Source organism: Heptranchias perlo, chromosome 1 (genome assembly GCF_035084215.1).
Source record: "Heptranchias perlo isolate sHepPer1 chromosome 1, sHepPer1.hap1, whole genome shotgun sequence".
In the NCBI taxonomy this organism is placed as follows: Eukaryota; Metazoa; Chordata; class Chondrichthyes; order Hexanchiformes; family Hexanchidae; genus Heptranchias; species Heptranchias perlo.
In genome coordinates, this window is record NC_090325.1 from 93,379,301 (window position 1) to 93,407,106 (window position 27,806).

Consider the following 27,806-nt stretch of genomic DNA (forward strand, 5'->3'; position numbering starts at 1 on the left):
ATTTTTTTTGCAATGGAAATCCAGTAATGAAAAATGGTATCTAAACAGCTAAAAGTGCAGGCCATGCACACAACAATATGAGCTGGAACATTGAGCTCCCAGGGCTCCCTTCGTGAAGTTGTAGGTATTTGATTCAGTAGGGTTTTCTTTGGTTTTTCTTGTGTATGAAAATGATTGTAGCAAACAGTACAGTGGTGAGCAGGAGACAAAATCCGAAGAATATAAATATTTTTTCCTCTTTTATAAGCACACACATGGGGCAGTATGTTGGTCTGTCCGTCTCTGTGGAGCATTGTTTGCTTGACATTCCCAAAGGAAAACCATTGGCACTGATAAGTTTGTTGTAAAATTCTACTGAAGTCTTTGGTTCAGAAGCGCTCAAGAATCCCAGTGAATGCTCATTTGTATTTGTATCCTTTAATTTCAAGGCATAGTATCCTTTGACATTGACTTGGTCTAGTAGGTGTGCTGTGGACAAAAAAGAGCATTTATTTCTTGAAAAGTAAATTAAATTATCACATTTCAAGATTAGTTTTCTCCCCAATACCCAAATAATTCCCTGACTGATAAGGTGGACAGCTCAGTGTTCCAGGCTTCTATTAATGCCAGTCTGTAACCATGATGTGGAGATGCCGGTGATGGACTGGGGTGGACAAATGTAAGGAATCTTACAACACCAGGTTATAGTCCAACAGCTCCGTATAGCGTTGGTTGGAGGTCCTGTGCAGTGAAGAAGTCGTGCTCGAACTTGTGCATGAAAATGTTGGCGTATTGGGGTGCGAATTTGGTCCCCATGGCTGTTCCGTGTGTTAACGCTATACACCAGATATATCGACGACATTTTCTTCCTATGGACCCACGGCGAAGAATCACTGAAGAGACTACACAATAACATCAACAAGTTCCATCCCACCATCAAGCTCACCATGGACTACTCCTCAGAATCAGTTTCTTTCTTGGACACACAAATCTCCATCAAAGACGGGCACCTCAGCACCTCACTCTACCGCAAGCCCACGGACAACCTCACGATGCTCCACTTTTCCAGCTTCCACCCCAACCACGTCAAAGAGGCCATCCCCTGTGGACAGGCCCTACGAATACACAGGATCTGCTCAGATGAGGAGGAACGCGATGGACACCTACAGACGCTGAAAGACGCCCTCGTAAGAACGGGATATGACGCTCGACTTGTCGATCGACAGTTCCGACGGGCCACAGCGAAGAATCGCATAGACCTCCTCAGAAGACAAACACGGGACGCAACCAACAGAGTACCCTTCGTCGTCCAGTACTTCCCCGGAGCGGAGAAACTACACCATGTTCTCCGCAGCCTTCAACATGTCATCGATGACGACGAACACCTCGCTAAGGCCATCCCCACGCCTCCACTACTCGCCTTTAAACAGCCACCCAACCTCAAACAGACCATCGTTCGCAGCAAGTTACCCAGTTTTCAGGAGAACAGCGTCCACGACACCACACAACCCTGCCACGGCAACCTCTGCAAGACATGCCAGATCATCGACACGGATACCACCATCACACGAGAGGACACCACCCACCAGGTACATGGTTCATACTCCTGTGACTCGGCCAACGTTGTCTACCTCATACGTTGCAGGAAAGGATGCCCCGGAGCATGGTACATTGGCGAGACCATGCAGACGCTGCGACAACGGATGAACGGACACCACGCAACAATCGCCAGACAGGAGGGTTCCCTCCCAGTCGGGGAACACTTTAGCAGTCAAGGACATTCAGCCACCGATCTTCGGGTAAGCGTTCTCCAAGGCGGCCTTCGAGATACACGACAACGCAAAATCGTCGAGCAGAAGTTGATAGCCAAGTTCCGCACCCATGAGGACGGCCTCAACCGGGATCTTGGGTTCATGTCACGCTACACGTAACCCCACCAGCAAAAAGGGGGGAAAAAAATTATGTTTTTAATATTCCCTCTCTCTCTCTGCCATTTGGGTTTCTTTCTGTCTGTCTGTGTAATTGACACAATGTATATCCAGTGTACTGGGACGTGCTGTTCTCCGTGACTGGCCTGTTTGAATAACAACGACACCTTTTGATTGGTGTGATGCTGTCCCAGCCTAGTATAAGATATGCGATTTGAGAACCTTTTCACTCATTCACCTGACGAAGGGGATAATCTCCGAAAGCTTGTGATTTTAAAATAAATTTGTTGGACTATAACCTGGTGTTGTAAGAGTCTGTAACCAGGCTCTACAGAGTCTGCAAGAGCAGCACAAGGTTGACTTGACTTCTGATTTTTCCTTTCTCCCTCCCTGGGGAAGGACATCAACTTCAGTCAGAACTTTCTCCTCCTCCCCCAAAGTTCAGTTGAGACTTGAAACTCATTGATTGAGGAAAATAACAAAAAGTTTGTTTAAAACTCAGTTTCTGCTATTCTTGTAGCTCATTGGTAAATGCCCTGCTCTGTGTGTACTGAGCCAGGGAGACCAGGAAGGGCTCAGGTTTGATCCCTGGTCAGTGTTGGGTTGGCTGATCTCAGGCAAACCAATGGTGGAAACATTAGAATTGGCCTCAGTGCCCTTGAGCTGGGGGTAGAAAATCAGATATGGCTGCAATTCCTGATTGCTATCCAGTGACCCATACTGGAAAATGTGTGAGTGTGGACTTCAGGTGAGGACAGGATTGGAGTTGGTAGTGATGGTCCTCTCAGTTGAGTAGCCTGCTAACAATCACTGTTCAGAAGACAGTGACCCACGTTGGAATACAATTCCACCAGTGACTGCAGCACACTGCAACCTAGCCTAAGTGATCATTCTTACTCTGAGCTTGAAGAGTGTCACTTCGTCATTTTACCATGGGGGAAGGGAATTCCATCGGAGTCCAATCCTGCCTTCACTCACTCGTTATACATGCTTGTTTCCAGTAAGAATCGATAGTTAACAATTAGGAAAGGGATTTCTGCTTCAGTTTTCCCTTCTTTGCTCTGGGACAAAGTAAGGATGGACCCTAGGATCTTCCTGGTATGTATGGTTCAGTGGCACACCATGGGTTATTGGGATACATTTGCTTTGCAATTACTGGGACAATTTTTCCTTTGAAAATTAATTTGAAGAGAAAATCAAAATATAAGTATTTTAAACTCACATCGCACAAGCAATAGATGAATCACCACGTGTACCGGCTCATCTACACTGGAACCAAATATGGAGGAGTACAATGAACCATTAAACACAACTTTTTTACCTCTTCACCAGAATGATTTTACCCAATTACTTTTCTAGTGCTCTCCCCTTTTCTTTCCCCCTCTTCCTCTTGCTGGTGTACAATCCTGTGGGTGACAGCTGTCCTCCATACTTTACCTAAGTTACATTCTTCCTGTATTAGTCATTAGGAGCATCACAGCTGAGCCCAGTCCTGTCCTCGCCCAATATCCAGACACTCTACCAGGGGTCACTGGACAATAATCATGATTGGGAACCCTCGCTAGCTGAAGCCAATCATAGTTGAGATCAGTTGACTGTGGACTGACCCTGAGTACTTCCTGGTCTACATGGTTTGGTATCACTCCAGGAAGTGTCTTTATTAACTGAGTCACCGGGGAAGCTCTGATTACCCACTTTATTTAATCTAATTTTTAACTATTGGCATAAACAGGATAAACTTTGTCAGTTGTGAGTTGTCAGGTTATATGGGATATAATTCAGACGTCATGGGTCTTCATAATGTTTCCTCTATGTATATAAATAATAAGACTCACCTTTCAAAACCTCATTAATATAACCTTTATGATAATATATTCGAAGTTGATCACTGATGGTGGACCTGTCCCAAACTCCATTTGCCATGATATAAATATCCACATTTCCATAGTGCAATTTGATCCATTCTAGAACTTTACGTATCCCCCATGGTGCGACTGCCATCTCAGAATGGTGGGGGGAGAGGAAAGGAAAGGAGGAATGGGGAGGGGATGGAAATGTCAGCAATGTTACATCTCTCAGCAAACTCCCATCATGATCCATTTCATACTTGCTTCCATTTTTTGGTTTATGTAAGATGAGCCTTGTGGTAATATGACTGATAGCAAAAAAGTCTGCACTTCCTTTAATCATCTGTTTTTCTTCCTCTGTGAAATGTGGCAAGAAGGAGCTGGAGAGATGTTTTTTATTTTTGAAGAGGATATAGTCCTTCATAATAAGTGGATAGTCTCCTGTCTTGAAAATGGCATCTGCAAACCAGGCTATTTGGAATTGCAGGAGCCTCTCAGCAGCTCTCCAATGGGATTTAAGGAAGGGATTTGCTGGTTCTGCCCAGTCAGCACGCAATGTCAGAGACACAAGACCATGGTACATATTCCTGAAGTCTCTGTTATAGGTATGCCAGGCCAGGGCATGAGCGATGATCATGTTGTGTGCTGTCCTGTAGGTGTCGTGTTTATTTTGAACGTTTATGTTTGGTTCATTCATAGTGAGCCACAATTTGACCAAATCACCAAATTCTTGAAAGCACAATTTTGCATAATCATTGAAAGCAAAGGCAGTCTGTTTATTGACCCAGCCTCCCTTAATCAGCAGTGGTGCAGGTAAGTCAATATCGTGGTATGTTGGATGATACAAAGTGATGGTGCAGGCAATATTCAGTTTTAACAGTTCACTGATGATACATCGGTAATAACTTAGAATGCTTCTGTTTACACTGGACAGATCACCACGGGGTAGAATTTGGGACCACTTGAAGGCGAAGCTGTAGTGGGTCACATTCATCTTCCTCACCAATGCCACATGTTGTTTGAAGTTGCTGAAATCAGTGCACTGAGGTGGACGCGGCCACATAGTCACCCCACTGACTTTGTATAGTTTCTTATCTCCACTACAGTTCCAAAGGTAAAGGTTGCGATCAATGAACGCAGGGGACAAAAACACATTGTTTACCTGCAACCAAAGAAAAAGGTAAAAAAGCGGCACATGACCTGCAGTTTTGGGTATACTATTCTAACGTTCCATTTTTTATGCCAGCAGGCCAAAGAATCAGATTTTCCACACTCCTTGCAGTGAGAAAGTTTATTCCCCAGTTGGGGTGCAACTTAACTGCTCCTACAACAAATATGTGGGCAAGGCATCTGTTAGACATTTGCCAAGCAATGGACTTGGGAAAACAACAGGAGACGGAAGCCCACTTTTTGTGGACACATTCCACTCCCCTCCTCCATGTACCACCGTAAGCTCCTGTAGCTGAATGGGCAGATTCCAGCACTCTATCGCTCTCCTAAAGAACCAGATGGAGCAGTGTACAATTAGCCCCCTGTTAATCTGCCTCCTTCCCCTAACTTTGGCTTTGACAATGTCAGTGACTAATACCACCCCAGAGGATAGAACTATTACACCCTCAAAGTATGTAGCTATAGCTACCAAATCAGTTGGGAGCACTCCCACTCTAATTCAGAAGGTTGTGGGTTCAGGGCTGGAGTACATATTGTAGACTGACACTTCAATACAGTACTGAAGGTACGTTGTTAAGGTACTGTTTTCAGATGAAACTTTAAACGGAGGTGAATGTTTGAGATCCTATAGCACTTCCTCTGAAGAAGAGCAGGAAGTTCTCTTGGTGTCTTACCAACATTTTCCCTCAACCAACATTATTAAAAAAACAACAGATTAACCTATCATTCATCTTATTTGCTGTTTGTGAGACTTTGCTGTGCACCAAATTAGCTATCATGTTTACGCAAGAACAGTGACTAAACTTCAGGAAAAATAATTCATTGGAAATGAAGCATTTTGGGACATCCTGAGAGAAGTGATGAGGTGCTATATAAATGTACATTATTTCTTCTTTACCATGTGGTCTGTAATATAGCACATATTCTGTGTTGTACATGGACCTGAAAAAAACATGTAAATTTTGTATAACTCAATTAAAAGAAGATATTTCTATTTTGTTTTCTATTTTAACTACCTTCAGCTGCCATAGTTCCTTCTTCAAGTGATGGAACATCCTGGACTGTAGATTTGTCCACAGTCACCATTATTACTGTTTAATAAACACCCAAATCTGCAACTGGCCCTGATAGTTTTCTTTCTCGCAGCATTTACCACTTTTAGTAGCCCAACTGAGAACTGGCGAGATTCAACTATTTTAATAGAGACTTAAGTTGAATTTGCCATATGGGGATTATTGATCTTAGGTGTGAAAGACTTGCGGGCACAACTCAGGCATGGCAACAGACTATCTGAGTACTGAAGCAGCTTCTAAAAATATGCACATATTTTATCACGGGGGCCACACAGGGGAGAGAGGGAGAGTCAACTCATTTTACCCATGTTACATACCAAACAGCTGGTGAGTGGTATGGGGAGCCTCCAGATTCAAGAGAAATGAATCATAGACATATTAGTGAGAGTTAATGTTAGAAATGTACAAAACAAAAATTTATATAATTTTCAATTCAGACTTATTAAATTACATTTCTTTGAACCCTTCAGACTCCTGATGTTGGTGCAGATGTGCTACTGTAGTCTCCTAAGGTTAAAACAACCAAACCTTATCAGCAAAATGAATGTATTATTTTTCCTTAATATTTCAGTAAATTTTTTCTTGTTTTCAATGACTTACTTGAAAATTCAGTTACTCTGAACACCAAACAGTAACTCTGTTGGATTCATTAAATATACAGAGCAAACTTTCATTTATTTTGACAAAGCTGAAGTAGTTTAAAGAAGATTTCGAGGGAATATGTTAATTTTCTGACTTCAAAATTCCAGAGGAAAAGGATCCATGCTGGAAGCCTGAAGTCGGAAAATGACCCCTCTAATTCAGACGGGGATGAACTTACCTGCAGCACTGTCTCTGCAGTTCCCCAGGAGAAGTTACAGGGAAACTGTCCATTCACAGTCTGGCTAACCTCAGTCACCGGAAAACCATTTTGTTCTATTATTTGTTTATAGAACAGAGCAGAGGATTTGGCAGTCCTGGACTTGTTTTTACTGTTGAAATCCACATAAAATAATCCACGTGTAATACTATAGCCAAACTGCCATTCAAAGCCATCCAGTAGGGACCAGGCATTATATCCAAACACGTTGACTCCATCAAAGCGGATAGCTAACCAGAATGAAAACAAATCAAATTAGTGATCAAAAGGCACTCAGATAAAAATATGTTTTATATACCAGCCTTCTTAGTCACAATCTTGTTTATTTGTCTCACATCAAACAGTTGTGATTCTGCACAAGTTCTCTGTGTGGTGCAAAAGAACAGTTTTCTATTTTATTTCTAATTTTTCCTTCAATTTTCTCCCTTGCTCACATGAAGGAATATAGGAATAGGAGTAGGCCATTCAGCCCCTCAAGCCTGTTCCGCCATTCAATTAAATCATGGCTGATCTGTACCTTAACTCCATCTCCCGCCTTGGTTCCGTAACCCTTAATACTCTTGCCTAACATAAATCTATCAATCTCAGTTTTGAAATTTTCAGTTGACCTGGCCTCAACAGCTTTTTGGGGGAGAGAGTTCCAGATTTCCACTACCCTTTGTGTGAACAATAGGCATTGATTCTTTGCTGGGGTATAGTCCCTGTGAGTGCTGGGCACCTTCTTATACCTTGGTAGGCTATTCAACCACTGGATGCAATACAGCTGAGGACGATCCTGTCCTCATCCAAAGCTCACATACATGCACTTCCAGCAGCCAGACAATGTACAGGACTGGGATGCAGGCCAACCTTCCCTCCCTAATCCAGAGGCACTGAGGACAGTAGTAGCACCCCTTCTGCCATCTCATTGAGATCGGCTAACTCAGAACAGACCAGGGATTGATCCTGGGGTATTCTTAGTCTGAATAGCTCCTCTACGCACAGCTGTAATCAGCTGAGTGCTGAGGAGCCCCAGAGGATAATTTTCAAGGGAGTCACAACTTTTATTTTTATCACAATTTTTAAAAATAAACAATCTTCAATGGTGTTCATTTTAGGAGGTGCAAAAGGGTTACCCAGAGTGACTCAAGCTTCGAATTTCTATCCCTGCTGGTCAGGAAAGCTTCTAACTGCCACCTATTTCCTGCATCTGATAGGATAGCCCATATTAAGATCTCACATGTTGGAGATTCAGGGTGTGAACCTGACACTCTAGGACATAAGCATGTTGGCACACCAGTCTGGTGCCCAACAACACACATGGGGAATTCTTTAAAAAACTGAACACTGATTCATCTGGGACTGGTAAAATGTGTTAGATTAGGTCAGAATCATTTTGCTAGATCATCCATGTTTGTCTTATGACTCTCCCTGGTAAGCTTTCTAAGGTATTTGTTGTTATTCTACAGATGAACTTTCAGTCATCCATCATGTCATAGATAGATATTTTAACACACTAGTATCAGCTGTGGAAACCATAACACATACATGCCAATTGTCAATGTTTCAGACTCACTGTCAGCATTTTGGGGCCTGGTAAGAGTGTCATTGTTTGCTGACACAAATCAGAGTGACTGGGCCCTCTCTGCCTCCCCTGTCCCATTTCTCCAGAGTCTGGTGGCTAATACACCATAAAGATTCCACTGCCTCTCTTCATACTGCTCCCAGGACCAATGATTTTAATCTCTGTATACTGTAGGCGGGAGCTCGCTCAGACTCAAGTAGTAGTGGGCAGGGGTCGTGGGGGGGGGGTGGAATTAATGCTAAGTGGGGGAGAGGGATGAGAATGCATGGTAATGTGAGGGAACAGAATTCATGGCGAAGGGATAGGGCAGAATGCATGGCAGGCAAGGGAAAGGGAAATGGATGGTAGTGAAAGAACGGGGATTGGGTAACGGTGAAGGAGAGAAGGAAGGGGAAAATAAAGGGGAGAGGGAAAGAGCAAATTGATGGCAATGAAAGGGGAGGTAAATGGATGACAATAGAGGAAAGAAGGAAATGCTTACTCATCAAGGAAAGGGATATTAGGCTTAATTTATGCAGGGAGCAGAGGAGCATCCCAGAATAAGTTGGCTGAGGGTCCACGGCAGCCCCAGGGAAATCAGGTGGGACCCAGATAAGCCAGGTCCCAACCCAGGCTGCGAATTTCCAATGGGGTCTGGGGTTGAAGGAACCTCTGTCCGCCTAAAACATTGCCTATGATGTCAGAGGTGGCGGGGCCGAGGAGGGGGAATTCCCATGATGGAAATTTCCTCAATCCCAGCCTCCCTACCGGCTAGACAGATGAACCTGGCATAGTCAGCTAAAGGGTGGAAGTGGAGCCCTCCGGGGTCTCCTGGTCTGGGAGAACCTGAAAATACTTCAGGCGCCCGTTTGGGCGCCTGACGGCTGATCCACCTGTCTGCCAGCATTTGTGGGGGAGAGGGGTACTGTGCAGCACCACATTTCCTACCCTCTCCTCTGGCACCTCGAGATGTGCCCGCATTGGTGCTGGTGCCCACCATACCCATGTAAATTCAGAGACCCCACCCTCGATACTCCAGCATGGTCCGGAGCAGAGGTCATTGGCTCCTGTTCTGCTACACTTACACTGCCAGAACAGGGCCAAGAATTTTCAGCCCTCTTGTCTCCAACCTCAGAAGACCACCCCCATCTTCTGCATTTTCCATTTCACATAGTAGCCATGCATATGCTTCTCCCAGTGATAATGCCAATGTATTGCCAAATGAGACACAGTTATGTGGAGTGGGTGGACAATCATTAGGAACTGGGTTGAGACTGGCCAAATTCATCTAACAGAGGACGCACGTAGTGAAGAGACAGAGGAGGATTTCCATCAGTCTGGAGCAGTTTCAAACCCAAGCCCCAGAAGTGAAAGGAAGTGCACCAACTCACTGAAACACTCACTACTTCCTCCGCCCCCAAATTTGCTCATCATATGATCCAAGGATATTCCACTAAAGCTCATGGGTGTAAAAGTTTGTACCTCAAGTGACATTTTAACCCTGTTTCCTCAACAAAATATTAATATTGTTATATTAATAGATATGACCTTGCCTTGGCCATTAATTAAAATGGAGATAAAAGTGACAACATAGATTATTGAGTATTGGATATAGAGATGTTAACACTCTAAATATACTCACCTTTTAACAACTCGTTTATGAATTTTTTCATGAGGTAAATAGCAATGGTGTCTTCTGTTTTAACATGGCTGTCAGAAAACCATCCATTCTCTGCAATTAAGATCCTGGGGCTGTTGTATTCCAGCTTTATCCAGTTCAGGACTTGCCCAAGATGGAGAGATATACGATCTCCAAGTTTGAGAATGTCTTGCAGTGATCGAAAGTTATTTGGACCAAAAGAAAAAGCAAAGAAATCTGCAGTTCCGTTAATGAAGCTCTTTTCTTTTTCAGTGAACATAGGCAAAGGAGGGTTGATTTGTGTTTTCAAGCTGTCAGGATAGTCACCATCCACAAAGATAGGTTTGGCAAACCACCCTAGCACCAGATCCATCGACTTCTGGAAGTTTTTGTAGTTGAAGCTGTCATTCTTCGGTTCAATCCAATGGGAGCCCAGCACAATGGACACAAAGCCTTTCTGTGACTTGCGAAATTGCCTGTCGTAAGTGTGCCAGACTGTCGCATGTGCCTGTAAGAAGAAAACAGTACAACACCGAACTGTTAACGGCAGCAAATGTGATCAGAGATTTGAAACCCCTTTAAAAACATATGGAGTTTTGATTATTCTTTAGGGTAGCATACCACATTGTCTCAAATATATGGCACTATGCATATATCCGCCCCAGGAAAAAAATGAACTCACATTTAGGCCACACACCCAACATAAGCTGATTTGTCTTTTGCAGCCAATAGTGGTGATTATACAATCGACGAACCTAGCATCTTTGGAAATCACAGGTGGCATGCCTGCCGTCTCCCAGTGCGTGCTCCCTGCGAGTGCTGCTCTCCACTGGGAGTCCTGGATTGTGGAATCACTCTTTATATGACAGTTAATGTGGTACGTCAAAACAAGTCACATTTTAAACAACAGCGAGTGACTATCATACCTAATGAGTGACATCTGGCAGATTTGGCAACATTACCTTCTTGGATACTTTTCTTTCCCTTCAATGTTCTTTCCTCTTTCTCTGAATTCACCTATTGGTGCTGAGGTACAGATTCATGGGCTCCTGCGGATTGTGATCAGGCATGGGGAGAGCAAAGGGGAAATGAGAGAAAATATACTAATGTAAAATCAGCAACAAAACCAGCAGGTGAGTGGGAGGACACTGTGCTTCTTACTTTACCATGTTCCCCATTTGTATTCTGGGGCTGATCCAGTATTTGGGGATGATGTTTGCTGCCTTCCTGTGGAGCAGGCTGGCAAGGTCTTTTTTAGTGCAGGCCTTAACTACTCTTCTGCCTCTGTCCCCTGACACGCAGCCCTGAATGCCCCTTCTATACAATCGTTGTTTCTGGGAGACGAACCACAGGCAGTCATTGAGGAAAGTGGGATGGACCAGAAAACTACACCTTCTCTTCATCAAACCAAGAACATGGCAAAGTGAGAACCACAATGTCCTCCTGCTCACCTGCTATTTCTGTAGCCTTTTTATATAGGTATATTTTCTCTCATTTCCCCATTGTTTGCTCTCCCCTATAATTTTACCATCGGCTCTTTGCTGAGAGCCTCATTAGTTACAATTTTATTTTTTGGGGGAGGGGAATATTGGTGACTTGTGCTCCTTGGGAGCCAATGGGACTTCCCACAGGCATCCCCCTGTTTCTCTGCTATGAGGAAGGAAATGCGAAGGATCAGGAAGTCCGATTCAGGGAGGCCAGGCTGATCAGGCACCTTAGATGTTGTCTAGTCTTGATCTGGAGGTACCCAAGCCACTGTATCTACAAACCCAGGTGGTCCTATTAGAAGCTCATGACTCAGCAATACTTGAGAAGGCGGCTCTTCCTTCCCAAGGCAGTAACTGAGTTCTGCCAGCTGCTTGGCCCGGACTTGGAGCCCACGTCTATCAGAGGCACTGCAGTGTTAGTGGCAGTAAAACGCAACACGGTTAGGAACTTATATGCCACTGGTTCCTTCTAGGTTCTAATAATGCTGGGAGTACACCCTGATTATTTAATGAAAATCCACAGAGGAAAATTGGACAAGGTCATGGTGATGTAACACTGACTGGGGGAAGTACAGTCCCACCGTACTTCTGGCGATAAGCCGGGCAGAGAAAACATTTAGCCCCAAGTGTCAGAAGGGTATTTGACTGTGGAGGACATCAATGCTGTCCTCACCTAATATCCACCAATGCAGTATCCAGTAAGGTATCACAGAATAGTGATCAGGAACCCTCTCTAGATCAGGGACATGTGGCATTTTCTGGAGGTCCTATTCCTACCCCAGCTGAGATCAGCTAATTCAGTACAGAAGAGTGATTAAACTTGCTGTATTAATGGTGCAACATGGTAGCCTAATAGGAAAATTGTAGATTTCATATGCTACTGGCTCCAGCTTCCTGTCCCATGTCAAGTTAGCATTCAAATTTGTCCATTCAGTTCTAGTGAGTTTAGTTTACTCTCACCTAGGCTAGACTTTCTACCTTGGTTCCATTTAATTTTTTTTCTCTTAGCTTCAATTTTGTTTCATTTTATATAAATTATATTTCTTGTTTGCTTTGTTTTGTCCTAATGATCACCTTTTCTGCCTATTGTTTTTCTTTATATAGTTAAAGCTTGTTACTGTTAACACCAAAAATGCTCGCCTGACTTTCTCGTTCAGATGCTGGTTGATCTGCTTTGTATTTCCAGCATTTTTGGGTTTTTATTTCAGTCACCGACCAACTAGTCCACTATCCACTATCCACCCCTGGGAGTGCAAGTCCCTTTGGACTTGAAGATTGGAACTAAGTCAATCTTCTGTGGCAGACTTGGTAATCTGATAACCAAGCCTGGGAGATCCTCAGTACTTCATTGAGCTTGACTCATTAATGGGACTTGGAGGATTAGATCTGTCACTGAGGCTGGGATTCTTCCCACTCAGATAACCCTGCAAGCCAATACCTCAATGGGTAGGATGGTCCTAGCTGTGGACAAGCAGAGGGAGGCTTATCAATGCTCTGTGCTGGTGAATGGTCTGACTTTAGTTGGTTAAACTCCAGCAGTAACCCTACACACACTCGGGGGTCCCTAACCTTGGTTCTTGGCCAAACTGCATCGAAAGTCTCTGAACTTAAGAGCACGGGGTGTATTCCTACAGGTAGAGAGTTTAACATTCCACTACAAACAAACAGAAACTCTACTTGAGTGGATTTCTCAGTAGCTTGGTTTGGGGATTCTTAAACAATGTTGGATACGGTAGCATAATGGTTATGTTACTTGGACTAGTAATCCAGAGCACCTGGACTAATCATAGAATCATAGAATCATAGAAGTTACAACATGGAAACAGGCCCTTCGGCCCAACATGTCCATGTCGCCCAGTTTATACCACTACGCTAGTCCCAATTGCCTGCACTTGGCCCATATCCCTCGATACCCATCTTCCCCATGTAACTGTCCAAATGCTTTTTAAAAGACAAAATTGTACCCGCCTCTACTACTGCCTCTGGCAGCTCGTTCCAGACACTCACCACCCTTTGAGTGAAAAAATTGCCCCTCTGGATCCTTTTGTATCTCTCCCCTCTCACCTTAAATCTGTGCCCCCTCGTTATAGACTCCCCTACCTTTGGGAAAAGATTTTGACTATCGACCTTATCTATGCCCCTCATTATTTTATAGACTTCTATAAGATCACCCCTTAACCTCCTACTCTCCAGGGAATAAAGTCCCAGTCTGTCTAACCTCTCCCTGTAAGTCAAACCATCAAGTCCCGGTAGCATCCTAGTAAATCTTTTCTGCACTCTTTCTAGTTTAATAATATCCTTTCTATAATAGGGTGACCAGAACTGTACACAGTACTCCAAGTGTGGCCTCACCAATGCCCTGTACAACTTCAACAAGACATCCCAACTCCTGCATTCAATGTTCTGACCAATGAAACCAAGCATGCTGAATGCCTTCTTCACCACCCTATCCACCTGTGACTCCACTTTCAAGGAGCTATGAATCTGTACTCCTAGATCTCTTTGTTCTATAACTCTCCCCAACGCCCTACCATTAACGGAGTAGGTCCTGGCCCGATTCGATCTACCAAAATGCATCACCTCACATTTATCTAAATTAAACTCCATCTGCCATTCATCGGCCCACTGGCCCAATTTATCAAGATCCCGTTGCAATCCTAGATAACCTTCTTCACTGTCCACAATGCCACCAATCTTGGTGTCATCTGCAAACTTACTAACCATGCCTCCTAAATTCTCATCCAAATCATTAATATAAATAACAAATAACAGCGGACCCAGCACCGATCCCTGAGGCACACCGCTGGACACAGGCATCCAGTTTGAAAAACAACCCTCGACAACCACCCTCTGTCTTCTGTCGTCAAGCCAATTTTGTATCCAATTGGCTACCTCACCTTGGATCCCATGAGATTTAACCTTATTTAACCTTATGGAGTCATGAGTTCAAATTCCACCATGGCAGCTGGGAAATTTAAATTCAATTAATTAAATAAAGTCTAGAATAAAAAAAACTAGAATCAGTAATGGTGGCTATGAAACTACCAGATTATTGTAAAAATCCATCTGGTTCACTAAAGTCCTTTAGGGAAGGAAACCTGCTCTCCTTCCCTGGTCTGGCCTATGTGTGACTCCAGACCCACAGCAATATGGTTGATTCTTAATTGCCCTATGAAATGGCCTAGCAAGCCACTCAGTTGTTCAAGAAGGCAGCTCACCACCACCTTCTCAAGGGCAATTAGGGATGGGCAATAAATGCTGGTCTTGCCAGTGATGCCCACATCCCATGAACAAATAAAAAAAAGCATGGAGATGGGTTTCCAAGAGCATCAGATACCACTTCACGAACAAAATTTAAGATTTCTGGCATTCATAGCTTTTCTTTGTATTTCAAGTTCTATAGGGTTCATTTCAGAAAGTAATACCATAGGCCACTATGCAACTTTTGAGTTGTACTCTGCACTGGAAGTTTTTAAAATATTTCTCCTGAGGTGATAGCATTTTCTTGTGCCCTGTCACAATATTGGTGGCGCAGTATTGCAGCTCAAACTGAGGGCCATTAATGTTGAATACTGTTCAGTTAATCGAACGTGGTCAGAATTACTGAATATCTGCAGCAGAAATGTGTAGGTTTCGTCTATAATTTCTTACCCTTCCCCATGAGTTTCACAGTTATCGCATGTTACAAGAATGAAGAGTAACAATAAATCAAGTGAAACAGATCTGGGAAAGTGAACTGACTGCATAATGGAAAATATCTTTGGCTCTTTTGTATCACCATATGGAATTTCAGTAAGAAGGTTTTGCTCTTTCAATTTATTTCCAACGTTGTTTAGGCCAGCACTACTTGTGCTGAGAATATTAGCTCCTCCACAATGCAATATTTTCAAATGAAATTCTTAATACATTCGCTGCCTTAAGCTGTAGTGGCAGGAATCCTGTAAGGACTCTATTCCTCCTTCTCCCAGTTCCTCCGTCTCTGTTGCATCTGTTCTGACGATACCACCTTCCGCACCAGTGCTTCTGATATGTCTTCCTTTTTCCTCAACCGAGGATATCCCTCCACTGTAGTTGACAGGGCCCTTGACCGTGTCTGTCTTATTTCCTGCGCTTCTGCCCTCACCCCTTCCCTTCCCTCCCAGAACCATGATAGGGACCCCCTTGTCCTCACCTTCCACCCCACCAGCCTCCACATTCAACGTATCATCCTCCGCCATTTCTGCCACCTCCAGCGCGATCCCACCACCAAACACATCTTCCCCGCCCCCTTCAGCATTCCGAAGGGACCGTTCCCTCCGCAACACCCTAGTCCATCACCCCCAACACTCGCTCTCCTCCCCACGGCACCTCCCTGTGTGAATGCAGGAAATGCAACAACCGCCCCTTCACCTCCTCCCTTCCCACCGTCCAGGGCCCCAAACACTCCTTCCAGGTGAAACAGCGGTTTACTTGGACTTCTTTCAATTTTATATACTGTATCTGCTGCACACAATGTGGTCTCCTCTACACTGGGGAGACCAAATGCAGACTGGGTGATCGCTTTGCTGAACACCTTCGCTCAGTCCGCAAGCGTGACCCTGACCTGCCGGTCACTTGCCATTTTAATTCCCCTTCCCACTCCTTCTCTGACCTTTCTGTCCTCGGCCTCTTACACTGTTCCAATGAAGCTCAACGTAAGCTCGAGGAACAGCACCTCATCTTTTGATTAGTAACATTACAACCTTCCAGATTCAACATTGATTTCAATAACTTCAGATCAGAACCTCTGCTCCCCTTTCTTTGTAAGGAGTCGCACAACACCAGGTTATAGTCCAACAGCTTTATTTGAAATCACAAGCTTCCGGAGCTTTGCTCCTTCGTCAGACTTCACCTGACCAAGGAGCAAAGCTCCGAAAGCTTATGATTTCAAATAACGCTGTTGGACTATAACCTGGTGTTGTGCGACTCCTTACATTTGTCCACCCCAGTCCATCACCGGCATCGCCACATCATGGCCCCTTTCTTTGGTCAGCTAGTGCTGGTAATAGTTCTGCTGTTGCCATTTACAGCTACTCCTGATCAATCTTTTGTTTCTTAACCTGTCCCATTACCACCCTCCTTACCTTGCACCATCATCCCTTTTGTCATTTAATCACTCGTGCCCTCTACTCTATCACAGACCTTCCCTTTTGTTCTTTCCTCCCCTCCTCCCCTTTCCCTGGCTCTGTACTTGCTCAAAAACTTTAACTCTTTCAACATCTTCCAGTTCTGATGAAAGGTTTTTGACCTGAAACGTTAACTCTGTTTCTTTCTCCACAGATGCTGCCCGGCTTGCTGAGCTTCTACAGCATTTTCTGTTTTTATTTTAGATTTCCAGCATCTGCAGTATTTTGCTTTTGATTTTGTGGCAGGAATCTTTTTATGTTGTTCAAAATATTGTTACAACAACAACAACTTGCATTTATATAGTGTCTTTAACGTAGTAAAATGTTCCAAGGCGCTTCACAGGAGCGATTATTAAACAAAATTTGACTCCGAGCCACATAGGAAATATTAGGACAGGTGACCAAAAGCTTGGTCAAAGAGGTAAGTTTTAAAGAGCTTCTCAGAGAAGGAGAGAGAGGTGTAGAGAGGTGGAGAGATTTAGGGTGGGAATTCCAGAGCTTAGGGCCTAGGCAGCTGAAGGCATGGCTGCCAATGATGGAGCGATTAAAATTGGGGATATGCAGGAGGCAAGAATTGGAGGAGCTCAGAGATCTCGGTGGGTTGTAGGGCTAGAGGAGGTTATAGAGATAGGGAGTGGCGAGGCCATGGAGGAATTTGAAAGCAAGGATGAGAATTTTAAAATCAAGGCATTTCCGGACCAGGAGCCAATATAGGTCAGCGAGCACAGGAAAGCAATGGCTTCAGTCTCCCCAATGTTTAGTTGGAGGAAATTTTTGCTCATCCAGTACTGGATGTCGGACAAGCAGCGTGACAAATCAGAGTCAATGGAGGGGTCGGGAGAGGTGGTGGTGAGGTAGAGCTGGGTGTCGTCAGTATACATGTGGAACCTGACGTTGTGTTTTCGGATTATGTCGCCCAGTGTCAGCATATAGATGAGAAATAGGAGGGGGCCAAGATAGATTCTTGGGGGACTCCAGAGATAACGTGCAGGAGTGTGAAGAGAAGCCACTACAGGTGATTCTCTGGCTACGACTGGATAGATAGGAATGGAACCAGGCGAGCGCAGTCCCACCCACCTGGACGACGGAGGAGAGGCGTTGGAGTAGGAGGGTGTGGTCAACCGTGTCAAAGGCTGCAGACAGGTTGAGATGGATGAGGAGGGATAGGTTACCATGGTCACAGTCACATAGGATGTCATTTGTGACATTGATAAGGGCCGTTTCAGTTCTGTGGCAGGGGCAGAAACCTGATTGAAGGGATTCAAACTTGGAGTTGCTGGAAAGATGGGCACAGATTTGGGAGGTGACAAAACGTTCAAGGACTTTGGAGAGGAAAATGAGGTTGGAGATGGGGGCGGTAGTTTTCAAGGACAGAGGGTTGAAGGGTGTTTTTTTTTGAGGAGGTGGGTGGTGACGGCAGATTTGAAGGGGAGGGGGTCAGTACCTGAAGAGAGGGAACCGCTAACAATATCAGCTAACATGAGGACCAGGAAGGGAATTTGGGTGGTCAGCAGTTTAGTGGGAATAGGATCGAGGGAACAGGAGGTGGGTCTCATGGTCAAGATGAGTTCGGAGAGGACATGAGGGGAGATAGGAGAGAAACTAGAGAAAGATGCATATTCAGGGCTAGGGCAGGGGGCAACCGTAGGGGAAGTTTGGCTTGGTGGACATGGGAAGGGAGGGAAATGGCAGAGGCAGCTGAACGGATGGTCTCAATCTTAGTGACAAAGTAGTCCAGGAGCTCCTCACACTTGTTGTAGGTGATGGTGGAGGGAGCAGGGGAAAGGGGTTTAAGAAGATGGTTTGTAGTGGAGAAGAGAAGCCTGGGATTGTCTGCATTCCAGGATGATTCTGGAATAGCGAGCAGTTTTGGCAGAGGAGAGCAGGATCCGATAGAGGTTTACATAAGAACATAAGAAATAGGAGCAGGAGTAGGCCAATCGGCCCCTCATGGCTGATCTGATCCCAACCTCAAATTTAAATTCATGTCCAATTTCCTGCCCGCTCCCCGTAACCCCTAATTCCCTTTACTTCTAGGAAACTGTCTATTTCTGTTTTAAATTTATTTAATGATGTAGCTTCCACAGCTTCCTGGGGCAGCAAATTCCACAGACCTACTACCCTCTGAGTGAAGAAGTTTCTCCTCATCTCAGTTTTGAAAGAGCAGCTCCTTATTCTAAGATTATGCCCCCTAGTTCTAGTTTCACCCATCCTTGGGAACATCCTTACCGCATCCACCCGATCAAGCCCCTTCACAATCTTATATGTTTCAATAAGATCGCCTCTCATTCTTCTGAACTCCAATGAGTAGAGTCCCAATCTACTCAACCTCTCCTCATATGTCCGCCCCCTCATCCCTGGGATTAACCGAGTGAACCTTCTTTGTACTGCCTCGAGAGCATGTATGTCTTTTCTTAAGTATGGACACCAAAACTGTATGCAGTATTCCAGGTGCGGTCTCACCAATACCTTATATAACTGCAGCAATACCTCCCTGTTTTTATATTCTATCCCCCTAGCAATAAAAGCCAACATTCCGTTGGCCTTCTTGATCACCTGCTGCACCTGCATACTAACTTTTTGATTTTCTTGCACTAGGACCCCCAGATCCCTTTGTACTTCAGTACTTTCCAGTTTCTCGCCATTAAGATAATAACTTGCTCTCTGATTTTTCCTGCCAAAGTGCATAACCTCACATTTTCCAATATTGTATTGCATCTGCCAAGGTTTATGTGGTCTAGACAGATCTGGTGATGAATGGCTAAACCAGTTGTCCGCTATAAACATTCAAGTCTGCGTCCCTCGGACTTAAGGGAGTGGAGATGAGGTCCACACCAAGGGGAATGACCAGGGTGAGAGAGAGTAATGACTTTAATGGGGACTAGGAAAAGATAGTCGGATCTTCTTGATGGCTAGGGGGGTTTTGTACTCCACATGGTGTAGTACTGAGCCATATGGGGGGGTGGGTCAGGTAAGTCGCAGGCCTGTGTTAGGTCAGCTTACCTTGGCTATGGTGGTGGTGGTAGCACATTGATTGACTACGTTGTCCTTGAACTAAGGACAGGAAAATAAATGGTGGGGTGGGGGGTGGGATCATTTTAACCTAACTCGAGATTTGCCTCTGATTTGTCATGCTGCATGTCCGACTGGAGGAACAGAAATTTCCTCCAACTAAATATTGGGAAGACCGAAGTCATTGTCTTTGGTCCCCACCACAAACTCCGTTCCCGAGCCACCGACCCCATCCCTCTCCCTGGCCACTGTCTGAGGTTGAACAGACTGTTCGCAACCTCGGCGTCCTATTTGTCCCTGAGATGAACTTCCGACTCCATATCCGCTCAAACCAAGGCCTCCTACTTCTACCTCCATATCATTGCCGGTCTCCGCCCGGCTCAGCTCATCTGCTGCTGACACCCTCACCCATGCCTTTACCTCTAGACTTGACTATTTCAATGCTCTCCTGGCTGGGCTCCCAGCTTCCACACTCCATAAAATTGAGCTCATCCAAAACTCTGCTGCCCATATCCTAGCTCGCATCAAGTCCCGTTCACCCATTGCTCCTGTGCTCGCTGACCTACATTGGCTCCTGGTCCGGCAATGTCTCAATTTTAAAATTCTCATCCTTGTTTTTAAATCCCTCCTTGGCCTTATCCCTCCCTATCTCTGTAACTTCCTCCAGTCCTACAACCCTCCGAGATCTCTGTGCTCCTCCAATTCTGGCCTCTTGAGCATCCCTGATTTTAATCGCTCCACCATTTGCAGCCGTGCCTTCAGCTGCCTAGGCCCCAAGCTCTGGAATTCCCTCCCTAAACCTTTCCATCTCTCTACTTCTCTCTCCTCGTTTAAGACATTCCAGAAAACCTTCCTCTGTGACTAAACTTTTGGCCACCTGTCCTATCTCCTTATGTGGCTTGGTGTCAAATTTTGTTTGATGACTCTCCTGTGAAACGCCTTGGGATGTTTTACCACGATAAAGGCACAATATAAATGCAAGTTGTTGTTGTTGTATGAGGTTGGCCACCTGATTTACATGCTGCCCGACTTTACATTCCATTGAAGTCACCTCCTCTTGACCTTCAATGGAACTATCATTGGCGAATCCACCACCATAAACATCCTGGGGGTCACCATTGGCCAGAAGCTGAACTGGACCAATTATAACAACACCATGGCTACAGAGCAGGGCAGTGACTGGATACTCTGTGACGAGAGGCTCAGATTTTGATCCTCAAAGCCTCTCAACCATCTACAAGGCTCAAGTCTGGAGTTTAATGCAATACTCAGCACTCACTTGGATGGGTGCTGCCACGATAGAACTCAAGAAACTCGACACCATCCAGAACAGAGCAGTTTGTTTGATTGGTGCCACTGCCACTGAACTTAATATCCACTCTCTCCACCACTGCAGCTCTGTGGCAGCAGTATGTGCGATCCACAAGATGCGCTGCCGGAAGTCACCAATGTTAATTCGACAGCACCTTCCTCCTCATGACCTCTACCACCGAAAAGGACAAGAGCAGCAATGTCATGGGAACATGATCACCCGCAAGTTCCCTCCACATCACACACCATCCTGATTTGGACGTATGTCACCGTTATTTCATCCTGGAATTCCCTACCTAACACCATTGTGGGAGTACCATCACCACAAAGAATGCAGCAGTTCAAGGACAAGGCCCAGATTCTCTTGGCAATTAGGGATGGGCAATAAATGTAAGAAACATAAGAAATTGGAACAGGAGTAGGCCATACGGCCCCTCGAGTCTGTTCCGCCAGTCAATAAGATCACGGCCGATTTTCGACCTCAACTCCACTTTCCCACCCGATCCCCATATCCCTTGATTCCCCTAGAGTCCAAAAATCTATCGATCTCAGCCTTGAATACACTCAACGACCCAGCATCCACAGCCCTTTGGGGTAGAGAATTCCAAATTCCAGTGTCACCCACATCCTGAGACTATTAAACGAAAAGAGGTCAGGGCACTGAGGACATGATCAGCTAATTCAGCACAGACTGGAGATTTGAATCAGAGTCCTTCCTTCCTCGTTCGTGTTTCAAATCTCTCTATAGCCTCAGCTCTACCTACTCCTGCAACCTCCTCTAGTCCTATATTCCAGCATACTTGCTCTGCTCTTTTGACTCGGTATATTGTGTTTCCCCCTCTGTCTACTTCACTGTTGATGGCAGAACCTCTGTCAGCATTCCCCTGCATTCTGGAACTCTACTATAGAATATCAGCTTGGCTCAGTTGGTAGAACTCTTGCTGATAGAAGGCTGTGGGTTCAAGCCCCACTCTAGGACTTGAATAACAGTGTACTGCTTTGTTAAAGGAGCTGTCTTTAAGATGAGATATTAACCTGATCCCTCATTTGCTAGTTTATTTAGCCATAAAAGATCCCATGGAACTTTTTGAAGAAGAGCATGGAGTTCTCCGGGTGTGGGCCAACAATCCTCTCTCAACCATCAACACTAAAATAAACAGTTTAAATGGTCATTCTTCTCATTTGTGGGATAAATAAAGTGTTGGAGATTCACAGCCCATTAGTCAGCAAGGCTGTACACCTGAAACATCATAACCTGCTTTTTCTCTTTTCGGATGCTGACTGGCCTGCTATTTCTGTTTATTTCAGATTTCTGGCATTTGCTGTTTTCCCCCTTTATTTTGCTGTTTGTGGGATCTTGCTATGTGAAAATTGGCCTCCTACATTTGCCTACAAAACAATAGGACTGCACTTCAAAAAATAATTCATTGGATGTGAAGCACTTTGGGCGTCCTTAAGGCCTTCTAAGATGCTACGTAAAGGCAAGTTTATTCATTCCTTATTTCTGAAACGTTTCCTCCTTGCCACTCACTCCCATCTGCTCAAAACCGCCTACAATTATACCTTTGATCATCTCCTATAATTTCTCTCCTAATGCCTTCTCAATGTCCTTTGATATCAGCGCCTTGAGAAATTTGTTACGTGAGAAGCACTATATAAAGTTGTTGAATGGCTCAGTTCCACTCTCAGCATCGTTCTCTACCAACTGACTCGGGGAAGCAAAACATTCCCAATTTGAAATTCTGTGGCGGTTCCGCCGGTCTCCCACTGGAGTTACTGTGGAATTTCAGGACCATTATCTTCAGCAAAGTAACCCTTGGTGCATAAGTATCCAAACTACGATGTGGAGATGCCGGTGATGGACTGGGGTTGACAATTGTAAACAATTTTACAACACCAAGTTATAGTCCAACAATTTTATTTGAAATTCACAAGCTTTCGGAGGCTTCCTCCTTCCTCAGGTGAATGTTGTGGAAATGAAATCCTCGAACCCTTCGCATTTATAAATCACAGAACAATGCCTGGTGATTACAGATAGTCTTTCCAACTGCCCGTTGCCAAGGCAATCACAGTGTGCAGACAGAGAGGTGTTACCTAAAAGACTACCGAATATACAAACCACCAAAAAAAAACAGAGAGGCAGAAACATAGAAAAGACAGCAAATGACCCGTTATATTAAAAACAGATAACATATGTTCGCTGGTGGAGTTACGTGTAGCATGACATGAACCCAAGATCCCGGTTGAGGCCGTCCTCATGGGTGCGGAACTTGGCTATCAATTTCTGCTCGACGATTTTGCGTTGTCGTGTGTCTCGAAGGCCGCCTTGGAGTATGCTTACCCGAAGGTCGGTGGCTGAATGTCCTTGACTGCTGAAGTGTTCCCCGACTGGGAGGGAACCCTCCTGTCTGGCGATTGTTGCGCGGTGTCCGTTCATCCGTTGTCGCAGCGTCTGCATGGTCTCGCCAATGTACCATGCTCTGGGGCATCCTTTCCTGCAACGTATGAGGTAGACAACGTTGGCCGAGTCACAGGAGTATGAACCATGCACCTGGTGGGTGGTGTCCTCTTGTGTGATGGTGGTATCTGTGTCGATGATCTGGCATGTCTTGCATAGGTTACCGTGGCAGGGTTGTGTGGTGTCGTGGACGCTGTTCTCCTGAAAGCTGGGTAATTTGCTGCGAACGATGGTCTGTTTGAGGTTAGGTGGCTGTTTAAAGGCGAGTAGTGGAGGTGTGGGGATGGCCATAGGGAGGTGTTCGTCGTCATTAATGACATGTTGAAGGCTGCGGAGAACATGGCGTAGTTTCTCCGCTCCAGGGAGAAACTACGCCATCCCCACACCTCCACTACTCGCCTTTAAACAGCCACCCAACCTCAAACAGACCATCATTCGCAGCAAATTACCCAGCTTTCAGGAGAACAGCGTCCACGACACCACACAACCCTGCCACGGTAACCTATGCAAGACATGCCAGATCATCGACACAGATACCACCATCACACGAGAGGACACCACCCATCAGGTGCATGGTTCATACTCCTGTGACTCGGCCAACGTTGTCTACCTCATACGTTGCAGGAAAGGATGCCCCAGAGCATGGTACATTGGCGAGATCATGCAGACGCTGCGACAACGGATGAACAGACACCGCGCAACAATCGCCAGACAGGAGGGTTCTCTCCCAGTCGGGGAACACTTCAGCAGTCAAGGATATTCAGCCACCGACCTTCGGGTAAGCATACTCCAAGGCGGCCTTTGAGACACACGACAACGCAAAATCGTCGAGGAGAAATTGATAGCCAAGTTCCGCACCCATGAGGACAGCCTCAACCGGGATCTTGGGTTCATGTCACACTACACGTAACCCCACCAGCGAACATATGTTATCTGTTTTTAATATAACGGGTCATTTGCTGTCTTTTCTATGTTTCTGCCTCTCTTTTTTTTTGGTGGTTTGTATATTCGGTGGCCTTTTAGGTAACACCTCTCTGTCTGCACACTGTGATTGCCGTGGCAACGAGCAGTTGGAAAGACTATCTGTAATCACCAGGCATTGTTCTGTGATTTATAAATGCGAAGGGTTCGAGGATTTCATTTCCACAACATTCACCTGAGGAAGGAGGAAGCCTCCGAAAGCTTGTGAATTTCAAATAAAATTGTTGGACTATAACTTGGTGTTGTAAAATTGTTTACAAATATCCAAACTACAACCTGGTCACATGTGGTTCATGAGACTTAGCCATCTGGCTCATGAACCATTGCTCCTGAGATGAGTGACTGCATCTACTGGGACATATTCTCTCCTGTGCTTACGCTCCGTGTTGTTATTTAATGGAGAAGTTAATTGTGGCGGCAGTTTTGGGGAGAAGAAAGTGAGACAGACACGTAGAGGAAAATCGCAGGGTGAGTGTCACCTGTGCAAAGATTTAGTTCAGTGATAAGTTATGGAGCAGTTTTGTGGGGAAATTGAAGAGAGAAAAAAAATTGGAACATGAGTAATACAGAGGAAAGTAGATTTTGTTTTGGAGGGGCGGGGGAGATAAAGCAGTAAATAATAAAATGACTGATCAACTTGACCGGAGTCTGTGCGAGTGCAACAACTTTTTTGCTTTTTAACTTCAAACCTAAAATGTAAATTCCTGCCTGTTTCAATGTGAAATAAATCACTACTTTGGCCACTTTTTGTTTGGGCTATTGAAGGTGCCCAATGACAGGGAGTTGGAAGCTGCTGCTATTTGACACCTCAAAAATTTTACCTCAAAAATGGACAAAGAGGGTTACCAGCTTAAAATGAATTTCCACTCCCCCAGCTTGTTACTGTGTTGTTCCAAAAACACCAGGACTGGAGTAAACCCTCTGTATGTTCCACTACCAAAATACATTCAAATGGGAGCATGTACAGTTTGTGCTGTTGTGCCAAGTAAAGAAACTCCATTCCAAAACTGTGGTATATGTGACCTGTGGGATATTCCATGGTGCACAATTAATGTATATGTGACTTGTGGGATATTCCATGGTACACAATTAATGTATATGTGACTTGTGGGATATTCCATGGTACACAATTAATGTATATGTGACTTGTGGGATATTCCATGGTACACAATTAATGTATATGTGACTTGTGGGATATTCCATGGTACACAATTAATGTATATGTGACTTGTGGGATATTCCATGGTGCACAATTAATGTATATGTGACTTGTGGGATATTCCATGGTACACAATTAATGTATATGTGACTTGTGGGATATTCCATGGTACACAATTAATGTATATGTGACTTGTGGGATATTCCATGGTACACAACTAGTATATGTGACCCACGGCATTCCATGGTACACAACTAGTGTATATGACCATGGTACATAACCAAATGGTGTATAAAAACAAAGAGATTGGACAGTCTGTTTATAAATACTTTAGAATCCTGTAAGATTCTATAGATTGCTTTCAGAGAAATAAAGATGCATAGATCTAGAGGACAAATTATAAATAATGAAGGATTTATTTAGTGCATCTTATTTAATTTAACAGAGTCCTGAAAGACAATTTTAAAAACGTTTTACACAGTATTAATGGTAATCTGGAGTCAGATCATCTAGTCAGCAACAACAACTTACACTTATATAGTGACTTAAACATAATGAAAGGCTATGAGAGGGGAGGGGAGAAGAAAACAGCCAATCTCGATCTTTGAGGCAAGAAACTCCATCAACTCCTCGAATTTATTTAGCGCCTTTAAGGTTAAAACGCATTCCTACATGCTTCATAAAATAGAAATAAGTGACGAAAACAGTGATAGACTTGGAGTGGATTGAGGACATCAAAGGCAGAGACAAGAGTGCAAGTCAAGATATTATGATAATTTAGCAACACAGCTACATAAATATCATCTTGTCACAGGGATAAATTCCTCTCAGTGAAAAGCGGGAGAATGCCTGTTATTCTCCGTAATTAATGATCCGCTAACAAATTCACATCCCCGGAAATCATGTTCCAAGGCTGCATGTTCCTATAATTTCAATAGCAGGCCATTCATTCTGGATAAAAACAAGCATTCTTATTTAAAAGAGGAATATCTCCGTAATGTTAAATTAAAGAAGTGAAAAAAATGTAAAACAAATGGAATTACTATTCATTTTTACCTTAATCAGGTTGTGCCCTACAGTATACATTGCTGCAGGGTTCTCTCTCTGTCCAGGGGGATAGTTCCCTGTTTTGTATCCATGCCAGGCAATTAGGAAAGGATTGTAGATTGTGATCCAAAATTTAACACGATCCCCAAATGCCTGAAAGCAGAATTTAGCATATTCATTAAATATATCAATCATAGCCTCGCTGCTCCAGCCTCCGTACTGCTCTTGCAATGCTAAAGGAAGATCCCAGTGGTAGAGGGTGACAATGGGAGTCATTTTTCTCTGTATCAGGGAGTCGATAAGTGTATTGTAGTACTGGAAACCCTTGTTGTTGACAGATTCCACCATTCCGTTTGGAAATAGCCGGGGCCAGGAAATGGAGAAAAGGTAGGAAGTGACTCCCAGGAATTCGAGGGCCGCCAAGTCCTTGTCTAGGAACGTATAGCTGTTACTGGAGGTGTCTGCTGTTGCGTTGTTGAATCTGAAGTATTCAGTGTGGGTAAAGTGATCCCAGACAGAAGGTCCTTTTCCATCCTTCTTCCAACCTCCTTCGATCTGAAAAGCAGAACTTCCCACACCCCACATGAAGTTCCTGGGAAAGGTGTCATAGAGAAAAAGACCTCTATCCTTCGTATAATTGTGGCTCCATTTGTTTTCCCAGACAACTTTTCCTGCCCCTGGTTCTCCTTGAACAGTAATGCTTCCTCCAACATAAAGCAACAGGACACTTATGAAAAGTCTCCCTAACCCACACTCAGTCATCGTGTGTATATGGATCCCAAAACAGATCTGACTCAGTTCATTATTGTAAAAACATCACTGAAACACAGTAGCCTGGTTCCATTAAAAGTGAACCAAGCACTAGTTTAACTGTGTGGTTATATCTGATCTCTGTCAATGATTAGCTTGTTCTGGACTTCTAGCTTGGGCTGTTTAAACATTGTTGCTGAAACAGCAGGTTGGATAGATCCGTGTCAGAATTCATCATCTACAAAGTGTACAACATTACTGGAAAAAAACACATCTATATCAAATAATGTAAGCCACTAACAATGAATTAGTATCTATTTATCTATCTATCTATCCACACTAGTGGAACTCCATGGCATTACTCGTAAAGATAGGCCTTTAGAATGATAGGAGTGTTGTACTATGTAACACAATGTATA

At 44.3% G+C, this 27,806-nt stretch overlaps 1 protein-coding gene across 1 annotated transcript; it reads right to left on the bottom strand.

The window, feature by feature from the left end:
• Window positions 1-27,399, bottom strand: LOC137334784 (beta-klotho-like). The gene is made up of 5 exons (XM_067999792.1): window positions 26,647-27,399; window positions 10,042-10,546; window positions 6,818-7,086; window positions 3,743-4,916; window positions 1-468 (listed from the first exon to the last, which is right to left on the bottom strand). The coding sequence occupies exons 1-5, from the start codon at window positions 27,397-27,399 to the stop codon at window positions 134-136; spliced, it is 3,036 nt and encodes a 1,011-aa protein (XP_067855893.1). The 3' UTR covers window positions 1-133.
• Window positions 27,400-27,806: the final 407 nt, after the last annotated feature.